We start from the raw sequence: 25074 nt of genomic DNA, 5'->3' as shown, positions 1-25074 counted from the left end.
AATGCACTAGCTCCTCCAAACTGAAAGCCTCCACCTGATACAAAATTTTTGAAAATTTTGAACTCAATCATAAATTCACCCACTTGTGACAAATATAACTTCTAATTAAGAGGATCATACTACAGAAACTTATAAGGCACAGAAATTATTACAATGACGCACCTGGGGCTGAATTAGCAGCTGCGCCAAATACAGGTGCGGAGTTAGTCTGCTGTCCAAAGACAGGGGTGGCGTTGGTTTTGGCCCCAAAGGCGGGGGCCTGGGAGGGTGAGGCTGTGAAGGGGGAGCCGAAAGATGAGCCAAATGAAGGAGCCTGGTTGGCCCCGAACCCACCGCTAGGAGGTGAGCTGAATACAAATGGAGAAGGAGCTGCAGACGGAGCTGTCAGTGAAACAGAAAGGATGGAAACCATTAATGTGCGGGGAATTGATGTTGAAGGATTTAAACAGGCGTCACATTCGTGCTTTTTTTTTTTTCTTCCACTAAGAGCAAATACAGACCTGAAGATGAGGCAGCAGAGGGTGCTGCTGCTCCAAAGCTGAAGGATGGAGCAGCTGCAGGAGGAGCAGCACTGGCAGGAGCACCAAAGATAAAGGGCTGAGCTGGGGCTGGGGCTGAAGTAGAGTTGAGAGGAGCAGCTGAGGGGGCCGGGGGCTGGTTGTCCTGACTCTGGCCAAAGACAAACGCTTTAGCAGGAGCAGAGTCACTGGAGGTTGCAGCAGGCTGACCGAACACAAAAGTGCTGGGAGCTGCAGAAGGAGCTGGAGCCTGGGTAGAGCTGGTGCTGCTGGCACCAAACAGACTGGGGGTGGAAGTGGAGGACATTGAAGTGGTGGCGTTGGTGGTACTGGTGGGATTACTAGCCAGAAAGGAAAACGCTGGTTTGGGAGCATCTGTCAGGGAGGAGAAAGTGTTCCTTATTGTTCACAGTACAGTGGCAGTAGGAAAGTTGTTTGCTGTAATTCTTTGATAAATACAATCAATACTCAAATTTCTTCAATAATAAAATTTCTTTTTTTAAATAAAAAATATCAAATTTTAATTAAATGTAATTTTAACTTTAGCTTATCATACAATTATACTTTTCTATGGGCAAGTTGTGTTAACATAATTACAAAAAAAATGTGCCAATCACTAAAATTATATATCATTAAATACCTGCAGCACTTTGTCCAAAACCGAAGGAGGGCTTTGGGGCCTCTATAGCAGTAGTTTCGCTCTTGTCTGCTGGCTTGCCAAAAGTGAATGCAGGTGGAGGTTGCTCTGTTGGAGCACTGGGTTTGCTGAAGGAGAAACCTCCTGAAATAGCCGGTGCTGGTGTAGCATCAGCATCTTTATTAGCAGCACCAAAGAGAAAGGTAGATGGAGCAGCGGTGGTAGCAGTTTCCTTCTTTTCCTCTGGCTTCCCAAAAGTAAACGTGGTAGCAGCTGGTGCTTTGTTTGCTTGCAAGGACCCAAAAGTAGAACTGTTTTGTGGTGTGGTAGTTGCCAAATTTGGCTCTCCCAATTTTGCAAAAATTAATCCAGTGGTGGTCGTGGTTGTGTCATTTGATGGTGCCACACTGTCACTCTTTTCTTGTAAAGCATGAGGGGAAGTGAAACAAACAGAGGATGAGGTTTGGGGGGTGGCATCTGATGTTTTCTCTTCAGGTTTTGACAGTTCAAGTGAAGTGAAGCCGCTCTTAGAGGAGCTTTCTGTGCTAGATGATCCAGTTTCAAATACTATGCCACTGCTGGTGCCAAACTTGAACCCAGAAGCTGTAGCAGGTGGGTCTGACTTTTTGTCATCACTAGAGGCAGCTCCAAATTTAAAGCCCTCAGATGAGTTGCTGAATTTGAAACCTGATGAGGCAGTAGTGCCTTTTGAAGTAGATTCTGATGAAGAGCTTCCAAATGGGACTCCAAATTTGAATCCACTTGAAGACGATGAAGAAGAGGACGACTCTGCAAATGATCCCCCAAACTTAAAACCTCCAGATCCAGACCCAGAGGTACTGTCTGATGTGCCAAACTTAAATCCTCCAGATCCAGATCCTGTGGTACTGTCTGATGTGCCAAACTTAAAACCTCCAGAAGTAGAGGAAGAAGAGCTAAGTGTAGAGGAGCCCGATGTCCCTCCAGCAGATGAACCAAAAGATGAACCAAAGGCTAAAGAGAAAACGGAGATAAACAACAAAAAATGTAATATGGTAAAAGTTGATTCAGTTCAGGTTTTTTAAGACTCAGGTTTCTCAACACACAATACTGAACAAAAAAAAAAAAAAAAAGAAAAAAGTAATACAAAACAACCACATAAACAATGCAGACGAAAAAAACGGTAATGTATGTGTAAATTAAAACAAAAACAAACTAACAAAAATCTGATTCTATTCTCCACACACTTCATCCATCACTGTCATAATGACTTAATCTATTCCAAAAATATGAGCAACATTTGGCTTTTGAAGAGAAATATTACTAAGATCTTTTTTTGTTACCTTTAGGCTCCACATTAGCTCCAGGTTTAGCTGACTGACAAGCAACACACTGCACATCAGCAGCCTTATTCTGCACAAGACAGACATCACAATCCCAGGCACCTTCTGGCTTCTTGAACTTGTCTCCAAGCCCAAACATAGATTCAGTGCTGGCTAAAGAAGTGAATCCTCCTGAAGCTCCAAGTGATGTTCCTGCTGACGCACCTGTGTCAAGGACATGAACATGCTTCATTTAACTAACAGCCCTCACAGAGTAGGGCATTTCTACTGTCATTGAAAATAAATAAATAAATACATGGTAAAAACATGAGATTGAGCTAATCAGTAGAATATGATAAACCATAATTACTACGGTCATGCTCTCATTACCTGGTTTAGCACTGGTGCAGGCCACACATTTGGTGTCCTCTGCTTTATTCTGTACCATACATGTATCACACTCCCATGCACCCTCAGGTTTCTTGAACTTGTCTCCAAATCCCAAACTGACTGTGGGAGCAGGTACAGACGGAACAGTTGAAATGGCGGGAGGAAGGGCTAATGAGGGTTTAAGTCCCGTCCCAGGTTTGGCCGTTTCACAGGCCACACATTTTACTGCATCAGGTTTATTTAAAACAAGACACGTATCACAGTCCCAGGTTCCAGCAGGTTTGGAAAACATTGGGCCAAAACCTGTGGTCGTTGTAGTGGTAGAGGTGGGGTTCGTGCTGCTGCTGCTCTCCATCCCAACCAAGGCTGCAGGTGAGGGTTTTCTGTCCATAGATTTGGATGAGGAGGAGTTGGGCTGAGGGGCCATACAGCAAGCACACTTTGTGTCTGATGGTTTGTTCTGCACAAAACAGGCATCACAGCTCCAGCCTGGTGGAGCTTTGAACAAACCACCACACCCTGCTGAAGATGAGAGGGGAGTGGTGGTGGAGCTGGAGGCAGGGGTAGTGGATTGTCCGGAGATCTGCTGTGGAGAAGCTTCGGGGCCTGGGGAAGTCCGAGCAACAGGAGAGGCAAAGCCTAGAGAGAATGGACAGAGTTAAAATGATAAACTTCTATATTCAATCTTGTAAAAATGGATGATCACCAAAACAGAACAGGGCTGAAGATAATGTGTCAGTGGTCCTAACCAGGTGCTTTGAGAAGATCCAGCACGCTTCCCTGCTTCAGGACCTTAGCAGGTTTAAAGGGTCCTTCAAATTCTTCTGTGTTTTTGATGGCTGTTGGCTTCACTGTAAGAAACACGAAAAACACAAAAAACACAAAGATCAAAACTGATTTCAGAGCCTCCCTATTAATAAAAATGACAAAACAAAACCAGGTCAACTGCAAAATTAGTCTTATACCTGCTGCCGGTATTGGAGCAGCCAGCTTCCCATTTGACATGGAGGGTGCTAATTTTGCTACAGGTGCACTAAAAGTAAATCCAGCCTACGAAGAAGAAAAGCATATAATACAGTCAATCAATATCACTGTTTAAAGGAATTGCTAAATAAAAAAAATACTGAACATAATCATGAAACTATTTACTTACAGAAGGGGAAAAGGAAGGTGGGCTAGCAGCAGTTGCTTTGACAATGGGGGAGGAAAATGTAAAAGGAACACAAGGTGGTGTTGAGGCCATTGGAGGGTCCTGGAGACAAATATATAAATGAATAAATAAAATGTGAAAATTGGTCCAATGTTTACTATTAGACATAATAGTAAGTAGTAAGTAGTAGTACATAGTAGAAATATGTAGTTAAATGAGAATGCTTGAAGACATACCTTATTTGTGACCGTTTCCTTAACAGGAGTAACAGCTGTGATGCTGGGGGCACCGCTAATGGTGGTGATAGGTGGAAGAGGGGTGGAGAAGCTGAAGGTGGGTAAGGCGGAGGTGTTGATGGGAAGGGAAATGGTTGGAAGGTCTGGTACCTCAGCCAACTAGTTAAAAAACAAACAAACAATTTTTACCAGACACATCTGACAAAAACATTCCTCTTACTTGTTTATCTGTTAAAGCTAAACTGGAATCTAGAGCTAAATAAGTGTGATGTGGTCACCTCATCCTCCTCAGGGCGTTTAGATGAGGGTCGTGCACTGGTCCTCTCTCTCTTCATCTTGCCACCTCCAGAGCTGATGCTGCTGGTTGCAGGCGTGCTGGACAAAGGATAGGCTGAGCCACTGGAACCCCTTGTGCTTGAAAAAAATTGAATAAGAGGTTTAGTGTGTGAAACTAAGCTGAACACCATACAGAGAGCAGTGAGGTATCCACAAAAGACTACATCTGTAATCAGAGTTATTGTTATTTCCTTTGCTTTGTTATCTGGAATAAAATATTTAAAATAGTTTTTTCTAACACCAACTAAAGAGAAAGCTTCTACTGTAATATTCCTTCTGTCTATAATAAACCATTACTGATTATTTTTAGAAACTCATCCCATATCACTTGGAATGTAAAAACAACAGAGTGGTCTGCAAAAACTTTCTATACCTATTTAGTAGCAAATTTATAATCTGTGTTTGATTTGATTGAAGTGTTTTATACATTTACAATTTCTCACAAATAACATTGTGTAATGAATTTTGGTATTATCCACAATACCTAATCAGTCAGAGAATTCTTAATAGTTTAGCATCATTACCTTTCAGATGGACCTGGGGTTGTATTAGGTAGTTTCTGTAATTGTCTTGTGGGCTATGGAAATATTACAGGAAAAAAAGATCAGTATGTATTGTATTAGACAGAAATGTTCTGCATTTAATATAGTGGAACAGCGTTGGTGTAAAATAATGCAGAACTTTGTCTGACCGTCTCTCTTGGGGTCCTGTCCAGGGTTCGGCTCACTCCTCCAGGAGTCAAAGTAGGCCTGAAGGACACAGAGCGGTTTCCTGAAGCTGAGGCTGCAGAAGGAACCACCAGCTTCTGCACCGGTGGGAGGGCAGAATCCATCTGAATTAAAGAAAGAGTGTTAAAATAAAGACAAAACCCAGAATTATAATGAACAATGGTGCTCCTTCAGCTTCCTTTGTTTCACAGAACTCAACAGGTGTATAAATAATATTCTAACACATAAAACAGTAATTTCACTACATAGCCAGACCCATTTATTACTCCCAATTTGTCACAAATGAGAATGTGAACAGTAACATTTAAGACAGATAAATGATTCAACATGAAGGGGAAATGTAAAAAAAAAAGAAGAGAGAATTACACAGATAGTGCTGCAAAGTGTCGCTGTTACAAAGTGTGTCCTCTTGAGAGTACAGACGGCTGAACTGTCTAATTGTTTATTATTGTTTGTGTCTATGGGTACATCTGTGGCCTTAAGATTTTGGCCCCTGGCATGTTAAATCTCTAAATGGCAGATAGTCATGAAATGCCAAGTAAGATAGTGAGCTTTCTTGTTTTGGACCTGTGAAGCTCAATACACCATTGTCGGGTTTACAAAGCAGCTGTCACAGCTGGGAATGCCTGTCTGTTAATATCGAGGAGCACAGTCCAGCACAGACCCTATCTAACACAATACCCACATACAATTTTATGAATCAATTCCAGCACACTTTTGCTCACAAACACTAAAGACATGTGAGGTGCATATGTGTATGATGAACAGCTGTGTGCCTGCTGAGGTGAATACTGTTAACTACTGTAAAAGATGCTAACAAGCAGAAGTACAGGAAATGACAGGAAGACAAACCATAACAAGTGCTGCTAAGTTTGAGCAGTGACAACTCTGTTTCATTCACACAACTAAGCCTCGTGTTGAGCTTCCCAAGGAGACACGAAAGAGATTTATTTGACCCATGTAGTTATCGACTAGTTATAGTCGACTAGTTATAGTCGATAACTATACTTCAGTTTAATCTCAAACTCAAGTTATTATGAAAATCAGAAAAAACAAGGTGAAAACCTTTGCATACATGTCATTTCTGATAAAACAGGCCTGGTGTCAGGAATTTCAAATCATTTCAATGTGCACTCACCCGTTTCTTTTTTGACTGGAAATGTGAAACATCTAGATTTGTGCCATCCATTGACTGCAAAGAAACAACACTTGTGAATAATCCTGCTTTGTTTTGCTGAATATATCGATTAGATGTTTTCAGATGGTTTGTATGACTTTACTTTAACATTTTTTTGTCAGAAGAGAAACATGTCACTCGAACCCAAAATTCTACTTGATGTGTTGTAAACAAAACACGGATTTCTGCGGTGTACTTTTTGTGTCGTGTCATGTCGTGCCTCCAGCACGCTCTTGTGTGAAAGAATACTGGATAATATCTGGAAATGATCTCCAGACACTGTCTAGACATTATGAGAAAATTAAGTTTGATGTAATGAAAACAAATATATGTGTGTAAATCAAAAATACTCACAGGTGACATGGGCGATGAGGCTGCTGCTGGGATTCTCTTTGCATCCTGAAGATAAATAACCATTAATTTATTTTACAAAAATACAACAAGGAACATACTAAGAAAAAGTTTACACTAACAATTAAATGTACAGTATATGCATCATATCACTTTTACAGTGTCAAGTGTAAAGTGCAGGCATTGTGCTGCTGTGCATCAGTGTGAGTATGTGTCTACTCACAGCAAGTGGGCTTGACATGGATTCCAAAGATTGCAGGATGCGCCTGGCTGTAGCACTGGTCACGCCACAAGGCTGAGCACCAGCAGGTTTGGCCTTGATCTGTCTCCTCACTGGAGCCTATGGATCAGATGAGCTACTTTAGTCTCCAGTTAATTTTATATTTATATTTATATTATGATTGTTAGTGTCAGAAATACACTACTCATCTACAAAAGGACAAAGCTATAGCACTAAAATTAAAATGAATATAATGTATGTTAAACCAAGACTTGCAGGTCAGACATACAACTATGTGAGTTTACGGTTCTTTCTAACTCACCTGGTACGGTGTTCCAGGACGAGCACGAGCGCTTCTGACTGCAGCTGCCCCACCATACGTAGTCTTTCCAGGATAGAAGGGGGAATCTCCAAGCTGGCTGGAGTTCAGCACTGTGCTATTTAATGTTGACTGAAATGAGAGTAAAATTTTATTACATTAGGTCCAAGTAAAATTGCATAATTGTACTTCTAACGAATGGCATTGTAAGCTTTCATTGTAAATTTTAGGAGTGAAATATGATCAATTGCTCAACAAAATATGAATAAAACTGCAACTACATCCTACACAATTCCACAAGTGTACCATCTGAAACAACTTAAGGCAATGTCTGGTTGTGAGCAGGGACACTCATGCTGATTCTGAATTCAATTAACTAAATAATGAAACTAACATATTCATAAAGTCGATACCTAAAATATGTTTATGTATATATATGTTTATCTTAACGTAATGATCCTAATGATCAAAAGGTCAGTGTGAAATTTATACAAGAGTCGGGTACACGTGACTTTGAAGAGTTTGTTGTACTGACCAAATTCTAGTGGGACATTCTGTAATAAAGTGGGTCACTGTTCTACTGGCACAACCAAGACTGAACTCCAAGACATGAATGTGCATAGCTTTGTGGGAGCGATGTGCTCTTTCAGCAAGCACCCCTTTTCCTGACACACAGGTACTCACATTGGAGGACATTCCAAAAACAGACAGGTTGAAAGCAGGCTTTTTCAGACCGGACTGAGAAGGCTGAGGCGCCGAGTTTGTTCTTTCTGTCTCTGGGGACCAAAGCTGAGGAAGTGATGCCGTTTTGGAAGTGGGGACATCTGAAAAGAATAGATTAATCTCAGACAGTATTGCCAAAAAAAAAAAAAAAAAAAAAAATATATATATATATATATATATATATATATATATATTTTTTTTTTTTTTTTTTTTTTTTTTTTCAGGTCTAGGCCTACCCATAGATGAGAGAAATACACCCAGCTACACTACCCTGCATCATAATAGCTTGTGCAAATAAATCCTGTTTAAACCAGTTCGTCACATGACATGTCTTTTCCTGCTATTTTTGAAGTTTCATGCATCTAAATTAACAGCAGCATGATGAGGGTACTGAAAATTCTCACTCAAACCAACCAACTAGCTTTAAACACAAGGCAAAAACTTCAGAGCATAGGTACTACTTCATAATAAAATCATGTTTTTATCTGCTTGCCAACGGTGTGTGAAAATAGTGTTTGTGTAAAGGTAGTAGCCAGGTCAAGCTCATCACTTAGCCTCATTTGACAAATGACATGATACTTCATACTTTCTATTGATTCAAATTCATGCAAATTATGTTAATTGTGCAGAAGGGTGAAGTATGTTTTAGTGGCTACATTGATAATGTGAGTTCAACAGTAACAAAATATTGTGAATAGACAATTTGCCTGAAATGGAAAGAAGATAAATAAACATTAATAATTGGCACCAAATGGTGCCATAAAGACACTATAGACATACAAATATACAAATCCCCTTACCCTTACCTTTGTCAGAGGCGCGGGAGGAGAACCCGCTTGTGGTAGAGATGTTATCATCTTCGTGCTGCGAGAGGTTGTCCTTGATTTCTTTGACCAAAGAGAAGCCAGTGGAAAAGGGTCCAGGGGCTGAGGAGGTGGAGGGCTGGGAGAAGAGGTTGCTGGAAGCCCCCAAGGTTGGTGAGGAGGCATCCAGTGAGGAAAAGTGAAGGTGGGAGCGACTCAGAGGGGGTCGAGAAAGCACATAATCCTGAAAGTTTAGGGATGCTCGACTTGTTGAGGGCTCTGTGTGAAAAATAAAAAGTACATATGAGCACTATAGGCACTGATAGGATACAGAGGATTTAATATTCTATAGTTATTTATTGCAGGATTAATAACAGGGATTTAATTGGTCCTTCACCTGTGGCACTGGTGCTAGGCTCTGGGGAGTCACATCCATCAAGAGGAGGCGGCCCCTCTTCACTACCATTAGGAGGAGGAGGAGGAGGCTGGCAGTTCTGGCTTGTCCCTTGTACTGTCCCTCCTCCTTCAAGAGCATCTTCATTTTTAAAGTATTTCTGCAGCCAGGAAGGAACGATGCTCTTTACTGTGTCTGTCACTCGACTGATGAGGCCCGACTGCTGCTGATAAAGTCATAAGAAAAGAAGAAAAAAACATGAATAGGGGGATGAAATGAATAAGAGACACAGACAAAGCCATGGAGAGAATAAAGAGACATTGATTGAGGACATAATTTCTTGCCTCATTAGAGAAGTCCATTGACAATCAGAATTGGAAAATGCTTTGGAAGCTTAATCTTGTTGGTTATTTTCCAAATACTAACACCAGAGAACCAAACAACATGCTGATGGTTCTATTTGTGTGGTTCAAAAACAAAAATTAATTTGTAGTAAAGCAGTTTTTTTTAAAGCCTTTAAAATAATTTAACAAGTGGGCTCTTGTGAAATGGCAAATATAACTTTCAACACAGCATGTTAACATTTGAATCTGCTATACCGCTTAACTCGCAGTGAGAAGCCTTTCTGCCTTCATGTAAAGCAAAACACAAGCTCAGTAAGACTGAAACTGGGTCAGGCACTGTGTATGCTCCTGTGTAGAAGCGAACAAATGACGCTGGTCTGCACTGTACTGTGGTCTAAAACTGGCTGAATTCTAATCGATACAGATGAGTCTTGTCTCCTACACCAAGTGCAAAAAATTACTACATTTCACCTATTTAAATATCTAAAAAGCCTTCTTCTGTAAAATCTACAGACTGTGGAAACTTTGTAAAAAGGTTTGACAACTTCTAAGGCTTAGCTGGATAACTGGAATATTTACACCATATGGGAACACATTCAGACCTAGAGGTTAGTTTAGGTCAAACCTCATGCCTTAAGCAAAATGTCCTCCAGTTATGGGATATATAGGTATTTAATGCTGTTTTGTTTTTTTTTTGCACAGTGTAATTTCTGTTTATGAATCGGTGTCCCTTCTGAATGGGCAGTTTTGTAATTGAAGCAAGTGAGGATGTAAAAGTCACAAGAAAAATTTCTAACATGAATACACTGACCAATTTAAAGCGAAATGTGTATTGTAGAACAATGAGCAAGGTTGTGCAAAATGTCTGACATTCTTAAAAGGCCATTTACATCTGTTGCTGCTTATATGTGTAGTTTACAGTTTACTGCTAATTCTTTAGCTCTAACATTGGTATTTTGACTCCCCTTGGATGGCGACAAAATACTGAAAAGTTGAGGATACTGTTGGAGCTAGCTGGCACATCTCTTTTATAAGGTGTATAACCTGTCAATGAACTGATGAGAGCCATATGTGCCCCTTGCTTCCTGCTTATCTATGAAATGCACTTGTTGATGACGCTGCACTTTAACCCTATGTGCAAATACACACAACTTTAACTAGCGAAGAGCGAGATCAGTTACCACCAGTGCTGGTTTACTTAATGCTACATAGGCTATTGTTAGAAGGATTTAGGTCTACCGCATTTCTTGCTGCAACAGGACGAGCTGAACAAGTGATTTGCGGCAGACTGACACCAGAGACAGGATTCAGTAGCATTTTGGCTAATCTAAATCCGTTCCAAACTCTTACTGGATGTGTTTAAATTGTTTACAAAAAACATTTACTGTCACTCAGAACAGTAGTAAAACAAACTGTTAGTCCTAATGAAAGACAGAACCTAATATTTAGGAGGCAATCACATTAATGACACAGTTGGTCATTTTTATTTGTGACTTAGGACCAAATATCAGAAAATGACATTGATACTGACAGAAGAAGAATTAGCCCTAAACTACGCACATAATACTGACTTTTGCTACATATGTAATCAATGCTCTCTGACTTATTTGTCTTTAAAGATGAATTGGCTCAACAAGCCAAGTTGAAAAACTGTCGGCTACCATTTTAGTGCAGTTAGGTGAGGTTAATGAACGTTGGTTAATGAGGTTAAAGTGTTTAATTAAACAAACATAAATCATTAATTTAATGCAGATACTTTGTCTATGACACACTGTCTAATCTAAACTGTTTCTGTCAGTTCATATATCATTCATATACAAACATTAGTTCCTAATCCATTTAGACTCAATGTGGGATCTTAAAGAATCTGGTTATTGAACCAACTTGAAACTGGAATCAGCCATAAGAAGCCCACTGATGCTGCTCTCTCTGTAAACCATCATGTTCAACTGAAAGAGTTTCACATTTTATACCAGAGTGGCTCAGTGAATGTAGCTTTAAACCAAAAAGTCCCATGAATAAATAAAATGGCAATACTCCTTAAATCTTCTAAGATCATTGAGTCAGTTCAATTGTTACATTTCATCATGTGAAGAGGTACAGTGAGTACTGATGAGAAAAATTCACATCATTACAACAATCACAGCACTTCTAAGATGAATTAAGACTGCAATGCTGAAAGTACAGCATTTCCTAACACGCTTCTTCTGCTTTTAACCTGTAGTGATATGTAAATCGAGCTGCTGCAGAAAGGTAACCCATCTTCTAAGATCAACTATACACAAAATCTGGATAATTACTGTGTTCTATAAACTCCAAGCAATACAGAATTAGTTGACATTAAGTGAAATCCATGAGACTGCTCCACCCATATTTGTATTTATTTAAATGAAAATATTAAAGCTTATGTATGCCATTTACTTTGCATTTTTTGTTGCTGGAATGAATGCGTACTGCCAGTCATGCACTTTTTATTTCAAGACAATCTGTAAGAATACAGACTTTAGGCGAAAACTGAACTATAAAAACAGAAACGTGGTTTTAACTATGTTGAATGAAGATACTTTGGGGTGACACAAACAGAGCATTCATTTCTAAAATGATTTCCAGCAACTGCACAACCAACAACTTGAACATGTCATTATGGTTGTATCCTGTCATTTAATGACTAAACTGTATATAAAACAAAGTATTACAGGCTCACTTAAAAAGAAATACCCTCACATACATTAGTGGAGTGTGTAAAACAAAAATCGAATTCAAGGTCCTCATGGTGGATGGGTGAAATTAATTTGAGTTTGGTCTTAAAAGAAGAAAAGAAGGTCTTAATTTGTACAGGCTAAGACGACACACTTGCCATTCCTCTCCTTGAGTGCAGTATAAACAATGACTACCCATCCAAATTTGGTTTTATTTGTAGTTCACTAGACATTTTTGCGTAATGACTCACAATAAGGCCAATACATCTGACTATATAAATAACACGTCTTATCCACTGTTCACACTATTCAGTCGGTATAATCCCAACATTATTTGCTGTCCAAACGGCAAGTGAAGCCACTCAGCAACCATGTGGACTCCCAATCAGCCAACGTTTCCTGCGCAATCCAACTGGCAGAGATTTGGCTAACGTTAGCTACCTCTACCCCTTCAATGCTTTCTAATACGTCAACAACATTACAACTTTCAATAGGAAAGCCGGCTACACGCAGACGTGCGCAAGTGTATGTTATAGATAAAAGTCCATGTCACCTCTATCGGCAACGGTGCAAAGCCTCCAAACTTAAGAGACAACAATGCGTTGCTAGCCGATGCTAACACACTAGCTAGCGCTAGCCACATCAATTCCACTTCCTCGCTTACCGCTAACTTCGCTAGCACTAAAAACTTACTAGCAGAGCTAAGGTTAGTGATCTCAATGTGTCACATGTGCACTCGTATTTGGCGAAATACGGATTAATTTGCCTCAACAACTCACTGTGCTGTGATTTGACATGTCAAGTCCGTCTGATTTTGCTAACCTATCACACCAACCAACTTGCTAATTCACTAGCATCTCCCGGACATGCTAACAGCGCGTGGAGGCCACGAGCGCTAACAGCAGGCCATGAAATGTCTTCAACAAAACAATAACAAAAGCTGAAAGATAATGGCACTACAGTCAACGTAACGAGTTAACGGTGGACTTTTAACACAAAAACTGTCTCTCCGTTTACCTGTTTACTCTTGGCGTAAGGTTTAGAGGCGATATGATATCTCCTGCTTCTAATTTTCCCTCCACCCGTGGCCGCCATGGCTCTGTCGTCTGACTGACTATCGGCGATTCGGCGCCGGATAGCTGTCATCCAGCACAGCGGCCTCTCAGAGGAATCATGGGAAATGTAGTATCTGAACATAACAAAGAGATTGGTTTTATTGAAGGACTGTGCACCACATGGCTCTAAAGTGGGGTTATTTTACGTCATATGTATTATTAAAGCTTACGTTAGGCATCAGTATAATTAACTACATATTTTCTGTCGGGAATCTGCAGAGATGTTAAAGACAAAAAAAAAATCAAGAGTGAACACCATGCACAGATTTATATTATGTGGCCTTTTATTTTCCTGTGCAAAAAAACAAGCAAACTCACCCATATAAAATAAAAACTAGTAAATGCAAGAAGTGCATTGGAGGTTATAGGTTACAACTTTAGAAGAGTATAGGGTGACACTCAACGCAATTGTTGCAATCCCTGCTAGAGCTATACAGACAATTTTATTCAAATAACATCAGTATAAATTCAATAAACAAATTAAATTACAAACGCTTGTCAAGCTAACACAAGATTGTAAACATTTTCAAACATTAAATGTGAAACTGTACTGTATCATTCAACAACGTTAAGACCAAGTTATATTACTTTGGATCACTAAAAACTCAGAGGCTGCCTTCAAAAAGGATAATTTCACACAAATGATTATCCTCTGCTAAGGAATGTCACCACAGTGCTTTGCACTGAATGTCACAGTATTCTGCTGTACATTGCCTAAACTTCTATAATTGCAAACACACAATTTACAAAAACAAACAAACAAAAAAACTAAAGTGAGTACAAAAGTTCAAATAACAACATCGAGGAAAGCCTAAAATGGAAATAATGTAAAACATGTAAGAGCTACTGGTTCATTCAGGCTTGGCTGTTTCCATAAACATTTTTCCTAATTACAATATTGTGACTGAGGAAAGGCACTTGTGCCAGTACTTAGCAAGTGCAAAGTGTGGTCACCTTTGGCAATTACTATATACACAAATATATTAAATTGACATACTCAACATATAATCATTAGCCATATACATCACCCTAGTAAAGATATTAAACTGTGTACACAGAAATATTAAATACAGAACAGTCAAAGACATTTTGTGCAAAAAAAAAATTAAAATCTTAGTGCCTGTAGCACAGCCCTACTGGACTGGACATATTTACCTGTCCCACAGAATAAATTATCGAAACAACACCTTAACAAAGGTTAAAGTAGAGACTCATGGATGCAGGATGTTGAGTTTAGCGTGGTAGTTTTTAAAGTTCAACCATCTTGTCTTTCAAAATCTACTGCATAACAATAAATACAATAAACAATAATGACACGCCATTATGTCCTTGTCATGTAGTATTAAATGCTGATTCTGCAGAGAATCAACACACAGTCTGCAGCTCTGTGAAGCTTTCAGAATCTGCTTTCTGGTGTCTAGCAATAATTAAACCCTTGATGTAGCCATAACCACAGTTAGTCAGTAAATTTAAGTGCATACTGTACTCCTCTTGTTGGGAAAAGTTTATTTATTGTCTCTTTCCTCCGTGGTTGTTCACAAATCTGTTCCTTGCAGAGGATCTCTTCTGTTTTGTAGGCTGAAGATTTTTCAAGGATTCTCTATGATCTATGCAGGAAAAAAGACATTATTCTGTTAAAGATTTAGGCTGGAGTTTAGCAATGAGTTGTTGCCAATCTGCCAGTTATGAGACTGACCTGCAACACCATCTGGGATGAAACCACATGAGTCGACAACACTGCTGTCATCACAGTCCTCACTTTGTGCAGGGATGCTCTGTAAACAGAGAGGAGCTCAAAGTCAGTGAAATTTCTGACAAATACTAATGATATAAAGAGCTCTAACAAGTACCACGACTAAACGAACAAGCACACCTCTCTTGGTTCAAAACTTAACACATACAAGCCTTTTTCACAGAAAACATTTTGACATAGGATAGCAAGAAAAGCACAGGTATAAATAATATGATGAATAATTCCTGAATTCTATTTACATGTTTCAGTTTCATGATCCTGGTTTTGGTATCTATATCAGCAACTCAGAATGTCTGCTGTTGCAAACAGTAATAGGTCAGCAAAATAATGTTTTCAGCTCATTTTACATAACTAAAAATATTTTGTACATTTGTCCTAAAAATATAATAGAATATTCAGCAAGCAACGCAATGTCTCACCTTCATTTTATTTTGCTCATACCACACCATCCCATACAAACACAGAAGTGTGATGAGTGCCTACAAATGTAAAAGCAGATAAAAAAGGTCTGATTAAATAAAATTTTGAGCAGAAACATAGAAACCATAATGTCAAATCTGTATAACATAGATACCAGTGCAGAAATAATGTGTCCGCGCTTTGCCTGTGAATTGTCTAGAAATAATTGACTTAAAGCAATAGGATACTGTGAAAAGTTAAATACTGTGGGACTATAGACTGCAATTCCCTAGCCCCCCACTGTTGCGTAGGCCATGCTAATCTACTTAGTTTCAATTTTTAATTTATCACTTGTACTGTCTTACCCTAATCCTTATCATCACAACTAACTTCCCCACCCTAAACCTTTTCCTAACCAAAACCCAATTCCAACCCTAATACCTAGTCTTAACCCCAAAATTGCTCTTATACACTCATCTCATTGTGAAGAGTGGCTAAAATGCCCTCACTTTGTAAAAATGTCATCAATCTAATGGTTAAAAATTCATGCTGGTCCTTACAATAATAGCCATACAAGCACAGAAAAACACGCACACACAAACACATTTGTCTTTTCTTACCAGACAGAGCAGCCACAGGAGCACATAGAGAATTTGCATCTTGGAAAATAAATCGTGGCCAAATTTCATACAAGCAAGAGCCTCCAGGAAAGCAATAGCTCTAAGGGGAAATATAAAAGAACAATAAGATAAATAGTTTTGTTGCTCTGGAAATTTTAAGCTTTCTTTAACAATGGCTCCCTCTCTTGGAAATGCCATTTAATTGCAGTGGAGCATCTTTTTAAATGCACAAACCTATGGTATACATCTAAATGTATTTGCATGTTTCTATGCTATTCTCTCCCTGCTATACAAACCCAGACTGTAGTGGAAAACATTTCAGTTCAAAAGGTTACACTGCAGGGGTAAACCTCAGACCAGAAAGCAGCTTCCAGTATCTTATGCAGACAGAGAGGCTGTCTCGTTACCATAGAAACTGGAGCAGACTGAGGGTATCAGCAGCTGTGTGAAATGAGGTCAATAACTATGTGGTGTTATAAATTCTCAGCAGTGCATTTAGGTCTAGAACTGAAGTCAAAATCAAGGTTAAATTAATTTGAGTTTTTGTTCTAACAGGTCCTCTTTAAAACGTTCATTCACCTGTCAACTACATTGAAATATCTAGAACCTGGGAAAACCTACCAACTCATGTGTCTAGTAAAACAGTGGGGACCACTATCAGTATCAGTATCGGTATCAGTATCAGAAAGCTTGTCTCTATTCACTGTTTAGTATATGATATGCAACACTGTTGATTTATGGGGTAGCACACCTTCTTTATAAAGAATGAGATGATTGAAGACAGAAAGGGTAGAATTTTTTTTTTTTTTTTAAGTGCAAAGGAAGATGCAGAAGAGTTCTGTTTTCAGCAGTTTTTTAAAGATTGCAAGTGAGGTGGCTGAGCGTGCAGAGATAGGCAGCTCATTTCACCATCGTGGGATCACTGAGCTGAAAAGTTTTCCTTGGTGTCGACTGTGTGGTGCAGGTACCACCAGACGACGTTCCCTGGTTGAGCGCAGTGGACGGGAGGGGATGTAGACCTGAACGATTGAATTGAGATAAGATGGAGCTGTGGAGTTAACCACTCTGTAGGCAAGAGACAGAGCTTTGAACCTGATCCTTGCAGCCACAGGAAGCCAGTGCAAAGATCTGAAGAGCGGTGTGACATGAGACCTTTTAGGTTGATTAAAAATGAGGCGTGCTGCCGCATTTTGGATCATCTGGAGGGGTTTGGTTGTGGATGCCGGTAAACCCATCAGTAGTGCATTGCAGTAATCCAGGCGAGATAAGATCAACGCCTGTACGAAAACCTACAAGACTCTGTTCAAAGTATTGTTATCAATGCAAAAATGAACATTATTACTGGAGGCCTAACAAGCCACTAAGTGCAGCTTCTGTTCTTTTTCTGAACCACTGAAAACATAAACTGACACAACAAAGATACTTACCCAAACACCCAACACTGCGTGCCAACTCGTTTACACTGAGTGTCTGTGAGGTACGCATAATATTGCCTGAAAAAATGGTTTGAAGAAAATTGTTAAATTGACTGCATCTTAGCAAAAACAAAAGAAAACAAATCAGGTTCCCACATAAGACTTTAAACCTCTGAAAAACTAAACTTACCGTACAGTGGGTGCAGTGATGACTCCAACGAGAAGGATACGACACCAGCTGAGAGGGTGAGATGCCTGGAAGACGAAGATGTGCTTGAGGAAGAATGTGTTCAACTCTGTCAACTGTGAAGATTAAAAAGATGTAAGACAAACAGGATGGAACAGGAACTGGGAAGGAGAAAGGCATAGTGATTGATTAATTAAAACCAATAATTAACAAATTAGGTTAACAGTCAAAATACCTATTAGCTGAAGAAAACAACTCAGAACCTACCTGCCATAGGATCATGAAAAGGTAGATGCCTGCTAGCCTCTGGAAGGAGGATTTTGGATCGAACCAACGTACGTAAGTCCAGCTTGCTGGTGTGAACTGGAGCACAGCTCGCTTTATTTTCCCCGTGGTGGTGTGGATTTCCCTTAACAGACAATGTATTTGTGCATTTGACGATAGCAGGATTAACACACATATGCACTTCAAATAAACAAGCACAAAATTACCCAGCATTCTAGTTTTATAAACTATAAACACAATTATTATTATTATTATTATTATTATGTGGTTTAGGGATATGACAGAGGAAGTGTGATAACTACTGGAGTCCTGCAAATAGGAACCTACCAATACTATCTTTATTTTTTTTTTATTTGGGATCCAATACTCTGCAATATATAATATTAGACAACAAATGAAAAAGGGTATCACTAACTTGATGCTGGCCCAGCGATAGGTCCTCATCTCCAACGAGCGGCAGACAGTCATACCCAGCCAGATGCCTACTCCATTACACAATAAAATGTCCAGAATCACCTGATCCCACCAGCACTCCGCAAAGTTTGGCAAAAGGTGCATAAAGAACAACTGTAAAAAAAAAAGAGAGTGGAAAGGAGAGTTTGGCTGTGGTGTTGTAAGAGAGATTATATATATATATAATACTAATATATAATATATATTCTGTGATGAGTAAATCTGTTTAGACAAAGTATTCTATTCCCTCCAGACACCAATTAGGAGCAGTCAAGGCAACAGTTCTCAGTTGGAATAGGAACTCCAGCTGACACTGCTGTTATGTTGTGACATGTTTCTCCTTAACAATTGATCCTTGTTTCCAGCACAGACTGAACCGAATACGCTCAATCACTACATATTACAAGTAATGACTTTTTTTGCATGGCCTTCTAGACTGAATTACTGTTCTTCAACAGCTGCGATTCACATAAATAGTTTCAACACATGTACAACACACACACGCTACCTCAGTGAATTCCCAGGTGATGCTAATGGTCCAACAGAGGCCGTAACTGCGGATTAGCAGAGCCTTCATGGCCCAGCCTGCAAAGTGGCCAAATGCAAAAATGTCAAAATGGCTCACGATTCGCTCCCATGTGATCACTGTGCAGTTTACAGCATATTCCTGTTAGAAAAAAGTGACACAAACATAAATTAAACTAGAGATTGCTGAGAGCTTGAAGTATTTTCACCCTAAACTGTTTTGAAAAAATGTAATCATAAATGATCATTAGTCTTCTCATTATAATATTTATACATTTATGTAGAACATAAATGTAATTTTTAGTTTGAACTTTTCAGAGTATCTGATCAACATTATTCTTACACAAATCTTGAGAAAACATGACAAGAATGTCTCTGGAAATTACTTAACATATACGTATAGTATAAACCTGTTTTGATGTTTCAGATTTCATAGTTTCAAAACCATCCTTACCATGACATCGGCTTCCCGTGTGGCATAGCGCAGGTTTGGGTCAAGCCAGTACATTAGAATCTTCACTTGGTCCCAGTTGAGGAAAAGGAGAAAGACAAGAAACAGGAAGTAGAGAACACTGAGACCTATGTAGGACAGGAAAGACAGGTGATGATAGAGACAATTGAAATCTATCTAGAAATCTATGCAGAAAACTGAGGTTTCTTTGAAAACTTACCAAACACCACGCGCCATATTGCAGGGTGCGGCCTGGTAAAAGGTCCTAATGAAGAGAACATTGTAGGTAAAGTTTACTGTGTTTTTACTGTTCACAGTAGAGACATCAGGACAGGTTTGACAACGTTAGTCTCTTACGAGATTTTATCCAGATTTACACCAATTTCTTTCCTCAGAAGACGGGTTTGGCCGGGTTGTCATGAAGATACAGTATGTACCTTACCACATATCCACACTTGAAACTGTACTGAATCTCCACGACAATTCAGCAAGCTCTCTATTCACATTATAAGCCTGTGAGATGTGGTTGAAAACTAACAAAACAGGTTCAGCTACTGAACCTGAATCCAAAAATTAGGAAACATTTTCTGCAGTTTGGGAATTTCCTTTGAAGTGATCAAGCAATTTGAAGATAATTTTCCTCATTTTCTGCTGAAATTTCAATTGATTATTGAATAATTTACATTTTGTTTATATAGATATGCTGCTGCAGTTGCCCCTGTGTACTGTTATTCATAGCATAAAAATCATGTCATTTCGAAGGATGACTTGTCCTATTTAAGTGTGTTTAAAATGACTTGTTAAAAAAAAAAAAATCTTTAATTTGGTCATAAAGTGTGCTTATTTATATTGTTATTAAATGAAGTACACAATGTAAAGGCTTTGTGATTTTTTTTATTCCTCTAGAACCACAAAACACAAGATGGTATGCTTACTGGTCGTATTCAATATAAGTAAATTCCCTGAACCATAATTATCTCCAGTTTTATATCTGACCCGATGCCAGTGGTGGTTCACTAGCATTATCAGAATATTTTCCAGATTCAGTGTCAGTTTAGTTACATAGCTTACCATTAGGAAAGGCTAGGACACTGATGACCAGGAAGAAGGAGACAACCACCAAGAGACCAACTCGGAGGTTGTTGTCAGAGTGCTCATCATCCCTGCAACAGTAGACAGTTTGACTTCTGGGTACTCAACACTGAATCAACGCTATATTCAGCTACAGGCAATTAAAAGCTTTTATATCAAACATAATTTAGCAGAAAAAGCCCAGTTTTCACAGTAGTAATTACCTGGTAAACACAAAGTACATAAGACTGAGCACAGTGACTGTCAGGAGCGTGATGGTGTGTGGCTTGTAGAAGAAATCAATACAGATGTCGTTCACTTGTTGCTCGTTTATCATCCGAAAATGTAATCTATAGTTGGCATCATCCTTTTGCGGTGCTCGGGTACACACTCTGTCGTCCATGTCGATGGTTCGGACAACTTTATGAATCTCACACCTGTAAAATTAGAAGTTGTAAAAGGAGCGAAATAAAGACGTGCGAGCACGGCTGAAGACGGACTGAACCACGGCGTTAACGAGGGGTGTTTGTGCATGAAATTATGCGTTGTCTAGTACTCACAAAAGTACAAATGAATACATTGAAGAAACCAACAGTTTTAAATCAGTAATTTAGTCTTCTTTTTCAACTAAATTCGGCTGTTTTGAGTTGCTATCATCATCATCGCTATATTAAAGGCATGTAGCGCTACCCACACATTTGCCGTTGTAGTACTTCCTGTGTTGTGACGTTTCCCTTAAGTCCTTCCGTGAAGGTGCACGTGAAACAGTTGACATTGCTCAACACAGAGAGATCTGGTCTGAGGATCAAGTGTTTTCATTCATTAATTGTAAGTAGACGTGTTACTAAGGATTTAAAGTATAATGCTGGCTTTGTCTGCAGTGTGTTATTTCAAGGCGTTAACAGTGAAGTGACCATTATTAGCCTGCTAGGCTAGAATAGAGTAACAATTTGCTATAACTGAGCTAGCTTGTAGCATCATTTCAGTCTGTTTAATATCTCCCCAGCTTTAAGTTAAACTACACACCTCCAAACTAACCATCACAACCGCACATTGACTTTAAAAAATGTAAACATTGCTAATTAAACATCGTATAAGAAGTGGGGAATATAACAGTAGGTGCATGTCTTAAAGTACTGAATCCAGCACCTGTTTAGTGGCATTGGGATTAATAATAATAATAATTATCTTTTAATTGTAGTAGATGTGTTTAAGAACGCTGTGCATTAATACAACTATTTGTATTCCACGATCCACATAACATTTATTCTACTATTTAGTCTCTTGCACCACTTGTAAGCTGTGTATACATGTTTGTGTATAATGTACATTTATGTGTGCTTATATTTGTTTAGCTTGTGATTTTGTGAGTAGAAAGAGTAAACTAGCCTTTTTAAGATACAATAATATTAGTAATAATAACATCTGTGTTGAACAGCATCCCACTCAAATATGTCATGTTCTTATTTTTTTCTCCATAGTTGTCATGGCGTTGGCCTGTATGCAGCTGTGTTTGAGATGCAGAAGTCTTCTTTGCACCAAGACGGGGCTTGTTACCTGGCACCATTACACTCAATTCTGGGATAGTACTACAGTCATTGGGGTGCCCACCAGAATAGTAAATGGACCCTTATCCATCAGATGGAATCGCACAGAAACTCAGACAAGACACAGGTGGAAACATCAGATGTTGTTTCACAGTGCTTTAACTGCAAAACATCTTTCAACCGAGGCTACAGAAGAAAAGTACACAGAAGAGTTGTCAAAAACCAGTGTTGTGACATACAGTAGTCCTCTAGTGCCAATCACAAATAATGTTCCAGTGACCCAAAGTCAGATGACAATAGGTATGTATTGGATCTCTCAATTTGTTGTTGTTGATCATAACATAATTCTTCAGACTTATGAGTCATAATTAGGTTAAAATTTAATTGTGACTTAATTGTGTTGTTCTACCTGTATTTTCTTATTTTATCAGATCTGGATGATGCTGCTGAACTCTCAGCGTTAGAGAAGATCAGTGATGAAGAGGCTGCCAATATATGTGTTCCTGCAGCCATACCTCCAGCTTCTACCTCTCTTAGAGACTATGTTGACAAGTCCGAGACCCTCAGCAAGCTGGTACAACTAGGTAGTAAAATTTTACGTAAATGATTAATACCATTACTTTCTTAATATAATATTATTTCAGAATCATATTTAATATAGTTTAAATAATCTGGAACTGTAATGTTCAAAGCCATTTTTTTAACTTCAAACTCTTTGTCTCATTGCAGGTGTAAGCCTTTGGAAGCTCGAACAAAGGCCCAATGTGGGCTCCATGTTACTGAGGCTTGATTTTGACACAGACGTGGCCCCAAAGCTGCTCTTTCTCAAAGAGATCGGGGTGGAGGACTCTCGCTTAGGCTACATCATCACACACAACCCCTTCATTCTCACTGAGAGTTTGGAAAATCTGCAAACCAGGTGAAGGATTCTCAAAAATGTTCACAGAATTTCTCTACTTTAAAGAAATTAGTGTAAAGAGATAAGTTGCACAAAAATATGAAACTCTATTCTGTAGTGGCCACAGGTCTGCCCATTATCCTTCTTTGCAGTTGCATCTCTTATTATATTTCTAATGTAATGTTGTATTTATGGTTATGCAAAGGGTGAACTATCTCAAGTCAAAGAAGTTCAGTTATGAGACTGTTGCATCCATGGTGTCCAGAGCTCCATATCTGCTTAACTTCAGTGTGAAGAGATTGGACAACAGACTCGGCTTCTATCAACAACAGCTCAACATCAGTGCTTCAAATGTAATCATCTGTGTTTTATTACAGTGTGTCATAATTTTTACACAAAAATAAATTATGACTGTGTTGATAGGAATTATATATTTTTTTCTCTCCAGACACGGAACATTGTAGCTCGTCTACCGAGATTACTATGTGGCAGTTTGGAGCCTGTAAAAGAAAATCTGAAGGTATAGAATGACAAAAGAATTATCAGTTGTTTCTGTGACCCCTTGAGCTAACATGTTTTAATTTTGTATTATCCTTTTTTATGTGTGTGTTTGTGTTGCCAAATGCAATCCATTTAGGTATGCGAGATAGAGCTTGGCTTTAAGGAAAATGAGATCCAGCACATAGTTATTGCAGTCCCCAAAGTGTTGACCACTAATAAGAGGAAGCTAACTCAAATATTTGACTTCCTCCACAACACCATGAAGGTGCCCCACCACCTGATTGCCAAGTTCCCACAGGTACATTAAACTGATATGTGTTGGCTTTTTTACCAATGTAAGGTCATTGTGAATACAGTTGATTTGTGTTATTTTCATGTTCAACAAGATCATTTGAACATATTTCTTCCCACAGGTCCTGAATACTAAATACCTGCGGATCAGAGAGCGCCACTTGTTCCTCAAGTACCTCGGAAAAGCTCAGTATGACCCAACCCTGCCCAACTACATCTCCTTGGACAGCTTGGCGTCCTTACCAGATGACGCTTTTTGCACAAATTTGGCTTCAGCCACATTGGAAGATTTTTATTTGTTCCAAAAGACTCTTTAATTTTTCATGAGGGGAAATTAACGTCCAAACTGACAATTCTTTTAACAGACAGAAGAAATATAATTTCATGTACATTACATGGAGATGTGAAACTCTTTAAACACTGTATGTAACGTTACTCGTATTTACCATGACTGTTTATCTATAGAGCATAAAGTTTGAAAAATGTATTTCAATCTGAAAAGTGTCAGTTGAGCCTTTAATACATAATTCATTGACAGTGTGTATAACATAAAGGTGGACTGTAATTTTCAATGCAAAAGGTCCCCCTATGCAATAGGAAATTAAAAAATTCTCTACTTTTAATAAGCTGTTTTATGTCATTTTTTTCTACAAAAAAACTCAATTTGACTTTAATTCTTAAATTATTCTTTCTTGTCTTCTTGTTGAAAAATTCTGTCTCTTTCAATATGTAAACAATGTTTAACTGTTCAGGACAAGATGCCTCCTGCTTCACCATAAAACTCATATGCTGGAAGCTATAATCCTCCTTATCGCACTTCTTTATTTTGCCTATGACACTGGGGTTAGCGTCCAGAAAATCACAGATCACGCTCATATGTTCACATCTTGTGTTAAGGTGAACTCAGAAAATTTCTTTGTAGTCCCAAACTGCAACATCATTGTAACCAGGCAACATAGCTAAAATATAGGCTAAAAATATTATTGAGTGGAAGGTGAAAAGAATCAAGTTGTTCTGTGGTCAAATATAACTAAAAGTATATACTCAAGTGATGTACTGAATTACAAAATTGAAGTACTTCACTTAATACTCTGTAATTCACTTCTATTCCATTTCTCAATTAAGAGAGATTCCCTCCAAAATATTTGGAGTGGGGGGGACAAACCTAGAATCCTCCCTGTGTCCAAGTACATATTTATCTGAAGGCAGCATATGGCTTTAACCTTCTGAACGAGTC

General features: G+C 38.8%; 3 protein-coding genes across 4 annotated transcripts in view; 1 reads left to right on the top strand and 2 right to left on the bottom strand.

Moving 5' to 3' along the window:
- nup153 (nucleoporin 153) overlaps nucleotides 1-13453 on the bottom strand; it is a 15551-nt gene extending 2098 nt beyond the window's left edge. The window contains exons 1-21 of one of the 2 annotated variants that reach the window (XM_026347879.1): nucleotides 13344-13453; nucleotides 9287-9509; nucleotides 8893-9168; nucleotides 8048-8187; nucleotides 7367-7495; nucleotides 7048-7164; nucleotides 6828-6872; nucleotides 6435-6488; nucleotides 5260-5400; nucleotides 5093-5145; nucleotides 4511-4646; nucleotides 4233-4391; nucleotides 4000-4098; nucleotides 3812-3896; nucleotides 3596-3697; nucleotides 2847-3485; nucleotides 2478-2681; nucleotides 1159-2148; nucleotides 501-893; nucleotides 163-381; nucleotides 1-34 (exon numbers count right to left, since the gene is read on the bottom strand). The exon at nucleotides 1-34 is cut by the window's left edge and continues 150 nt beyond it. In XM_026347879.1, coding sequence (XP_026203664.1) covers nucleotides 1-34; nucleotides 163-381; nucleotides 501-893; nucleotides 1159-2148; nucleotides 2478-2681; nucleotides 2847-3485; nucleotides 3596-3697; nucleotides 3812-3896; nucleotides 4000-4098; nucleotides 4233-4391; nucleotides 4511-4646; nucleotides 5093-5145; nucleotides 5260-5400; nucleotides 6435-6488; nucleotides 6828-6872; nucleotides 7048-7164; nucleotides 7367-7495; nucleotides 8048-8187; nucleotides 8893-9168; nucleotides 9287-9509; nucleotides 13344-13421 — 4316 coding nt within the window. In that variant the 5' untranslated portion in view covers nucleotides 13422-13453. The remainder of the gene's footprint in view (nucleotides 35-162; nucleotides 382-500; nucleotides 894-1158; nucleotides 2149-2477; nucleotides 2682-2846; nucleotides 3486-3595; nucleotides 3698-3811; nucleotides 3897-3999; nucleotides 4099-4232; nucleotides 4392-4510; nucleotides 4647-5092; nucleotides 5146-5259; nucleotides 5401-6434; nucleotides 6489-6827; nucleotides 6873-7047; nucleotides 7165-7366; nucleotides 7496-8047; nucleotides 8188-8892; nucleotides 9169-9286; nucleotides 9510-13343) is intronic. The other variant, XM_026347880.1, reaches the window with a different exon arrangement.
- A 250-nt stretch (nucleotides 13454-13703) lies between these two features.
- On the bottom strand, nucleotides 13704-21235 carry ptdss1b (phosphatidylserine synthase 1b). Its single transcript, XM_026350287.2, has 13 exons — nucleotides 20825-21235; nucleotides 20601-20692; nucleotides 19750-19794; nucleotides 19533-19657; nucleotides 19062-19220; nucleotides 18516-18667; nucleotides 18083-18224; nucleotides 17819-17931; nucleotides 17641-17706; nucleotides 16214-16313; nucleotides 15614-15673; nucleotides 15138-15216; nucleotides 13704-15048 (listed from the first exon to the last, which is right to left on the bottom strand). Exons 1-13 carry the CDS (start codon nucleotides 21001-21003, stop codon nucleotides 14951-14953), a joined length of 1410 nt encoding a protein of 469 aa, XP_026206072.1. The 5' UTR covers nucleotides 21004-21235; the 3' UTR covers nucleotides 13704-14950.
- A 125-nt stretch (nucleotides 21236-21360) lies between these two features.
- mterf3 (mitochondrial transcription termination factor 3) lies at nucleotides 21361-24460 on the top strand. The gene is made up of 8 exons (XM_026346885.1): nucleotides 21361-21428; nucleotides 22082-22447; nucleotides 22579-22731; nucleotides 22877-23066; nucleotides 23251-23398; nucleotides 23494-23565; nucleotides 23683-23844; nucleotides 23960-24460. Exons 2-8 carry the CDS (start codon nucleotides 22087-22089, stop codon nucleotides 24152-24154), a joined length of 1281 nt encoding a protein of 426 aa, XP_026202670.1. The 5' UTR covers nucleotides 21361-21428; nucleotides 22082-22086; the 3' UTR covers nucleotides 24155-24460.
- Nucleotides 24461-25074: the final 614 nt, after the last annotated feature.

This window comes from Anabas testudineus, chromosome 11, assembly GCF_900324465.2.
Source record: "Anabas testudineus chromosome 11, fAnaTes1.2, whole genome shotgun sequence".
NCBI lineage: Eukaryota > Metazoa > Chordata > Actinopteri > Anabantiformes > Anabantidae > Anabas > Anabas testudineus.
The sequence above is the reverse complement of the archived record's forward strand: the minus strand, read 5'-3'. Positions and strand labels throughout refer to the sequence as shown.

What these genes read in the sequence shown, in the direction of transcription:
- mterf3 (XM_026346885.1), top strand. Translation starts at nt 22,087, where the DNA reads ATGGCGTTGGCCTGTATGCAGCTGTGTTTGAGATGCAGAAGTCTTCTT. An exon ending in CCAAAGTCAGATGACAATAG is followed by an intron (nt 22,448 to 22,578) that starts GTATGTATTGGA and finishes TTATTTTATCAG; the next exon opens with ATCTGGATGATGCTGCTGAA. An exon ending in CTGTAAAAGAAAATCTGAAG is followed by an intron (nt 23,566 to 23,682) that starts GTATAGAATGAC and finishes CAATCCATTTAG; the next exon opens with GTATGCGAGATAGAGCTTGG.
- ptdss1b (XM_026350287.2), bottom strand. Translation starts at nt 21,003, where the DNA reads ATGGACGACAGAGTGTGTACCCGAGCACCGCAAAAGGATGATGCCAAC. An exon ending in AATATGGCGCGTGGTGTTTG is followed by an intron (nt 19,658 to 19,749) that starts GTAAGTTTTCAA and finishes TGTCCTACATAG; the next exon opens with GTCTCAGTGTTCTCTACTTC. An exon ending in CACGGGAAGCCGATGTCATG is followed by an intron (nt 19,221 to 19,532) that starts GTAAGGATGGTT and finishes TTTTTCTAACAG; the next exon opens with GAATATGCTGTAAACTGCAC.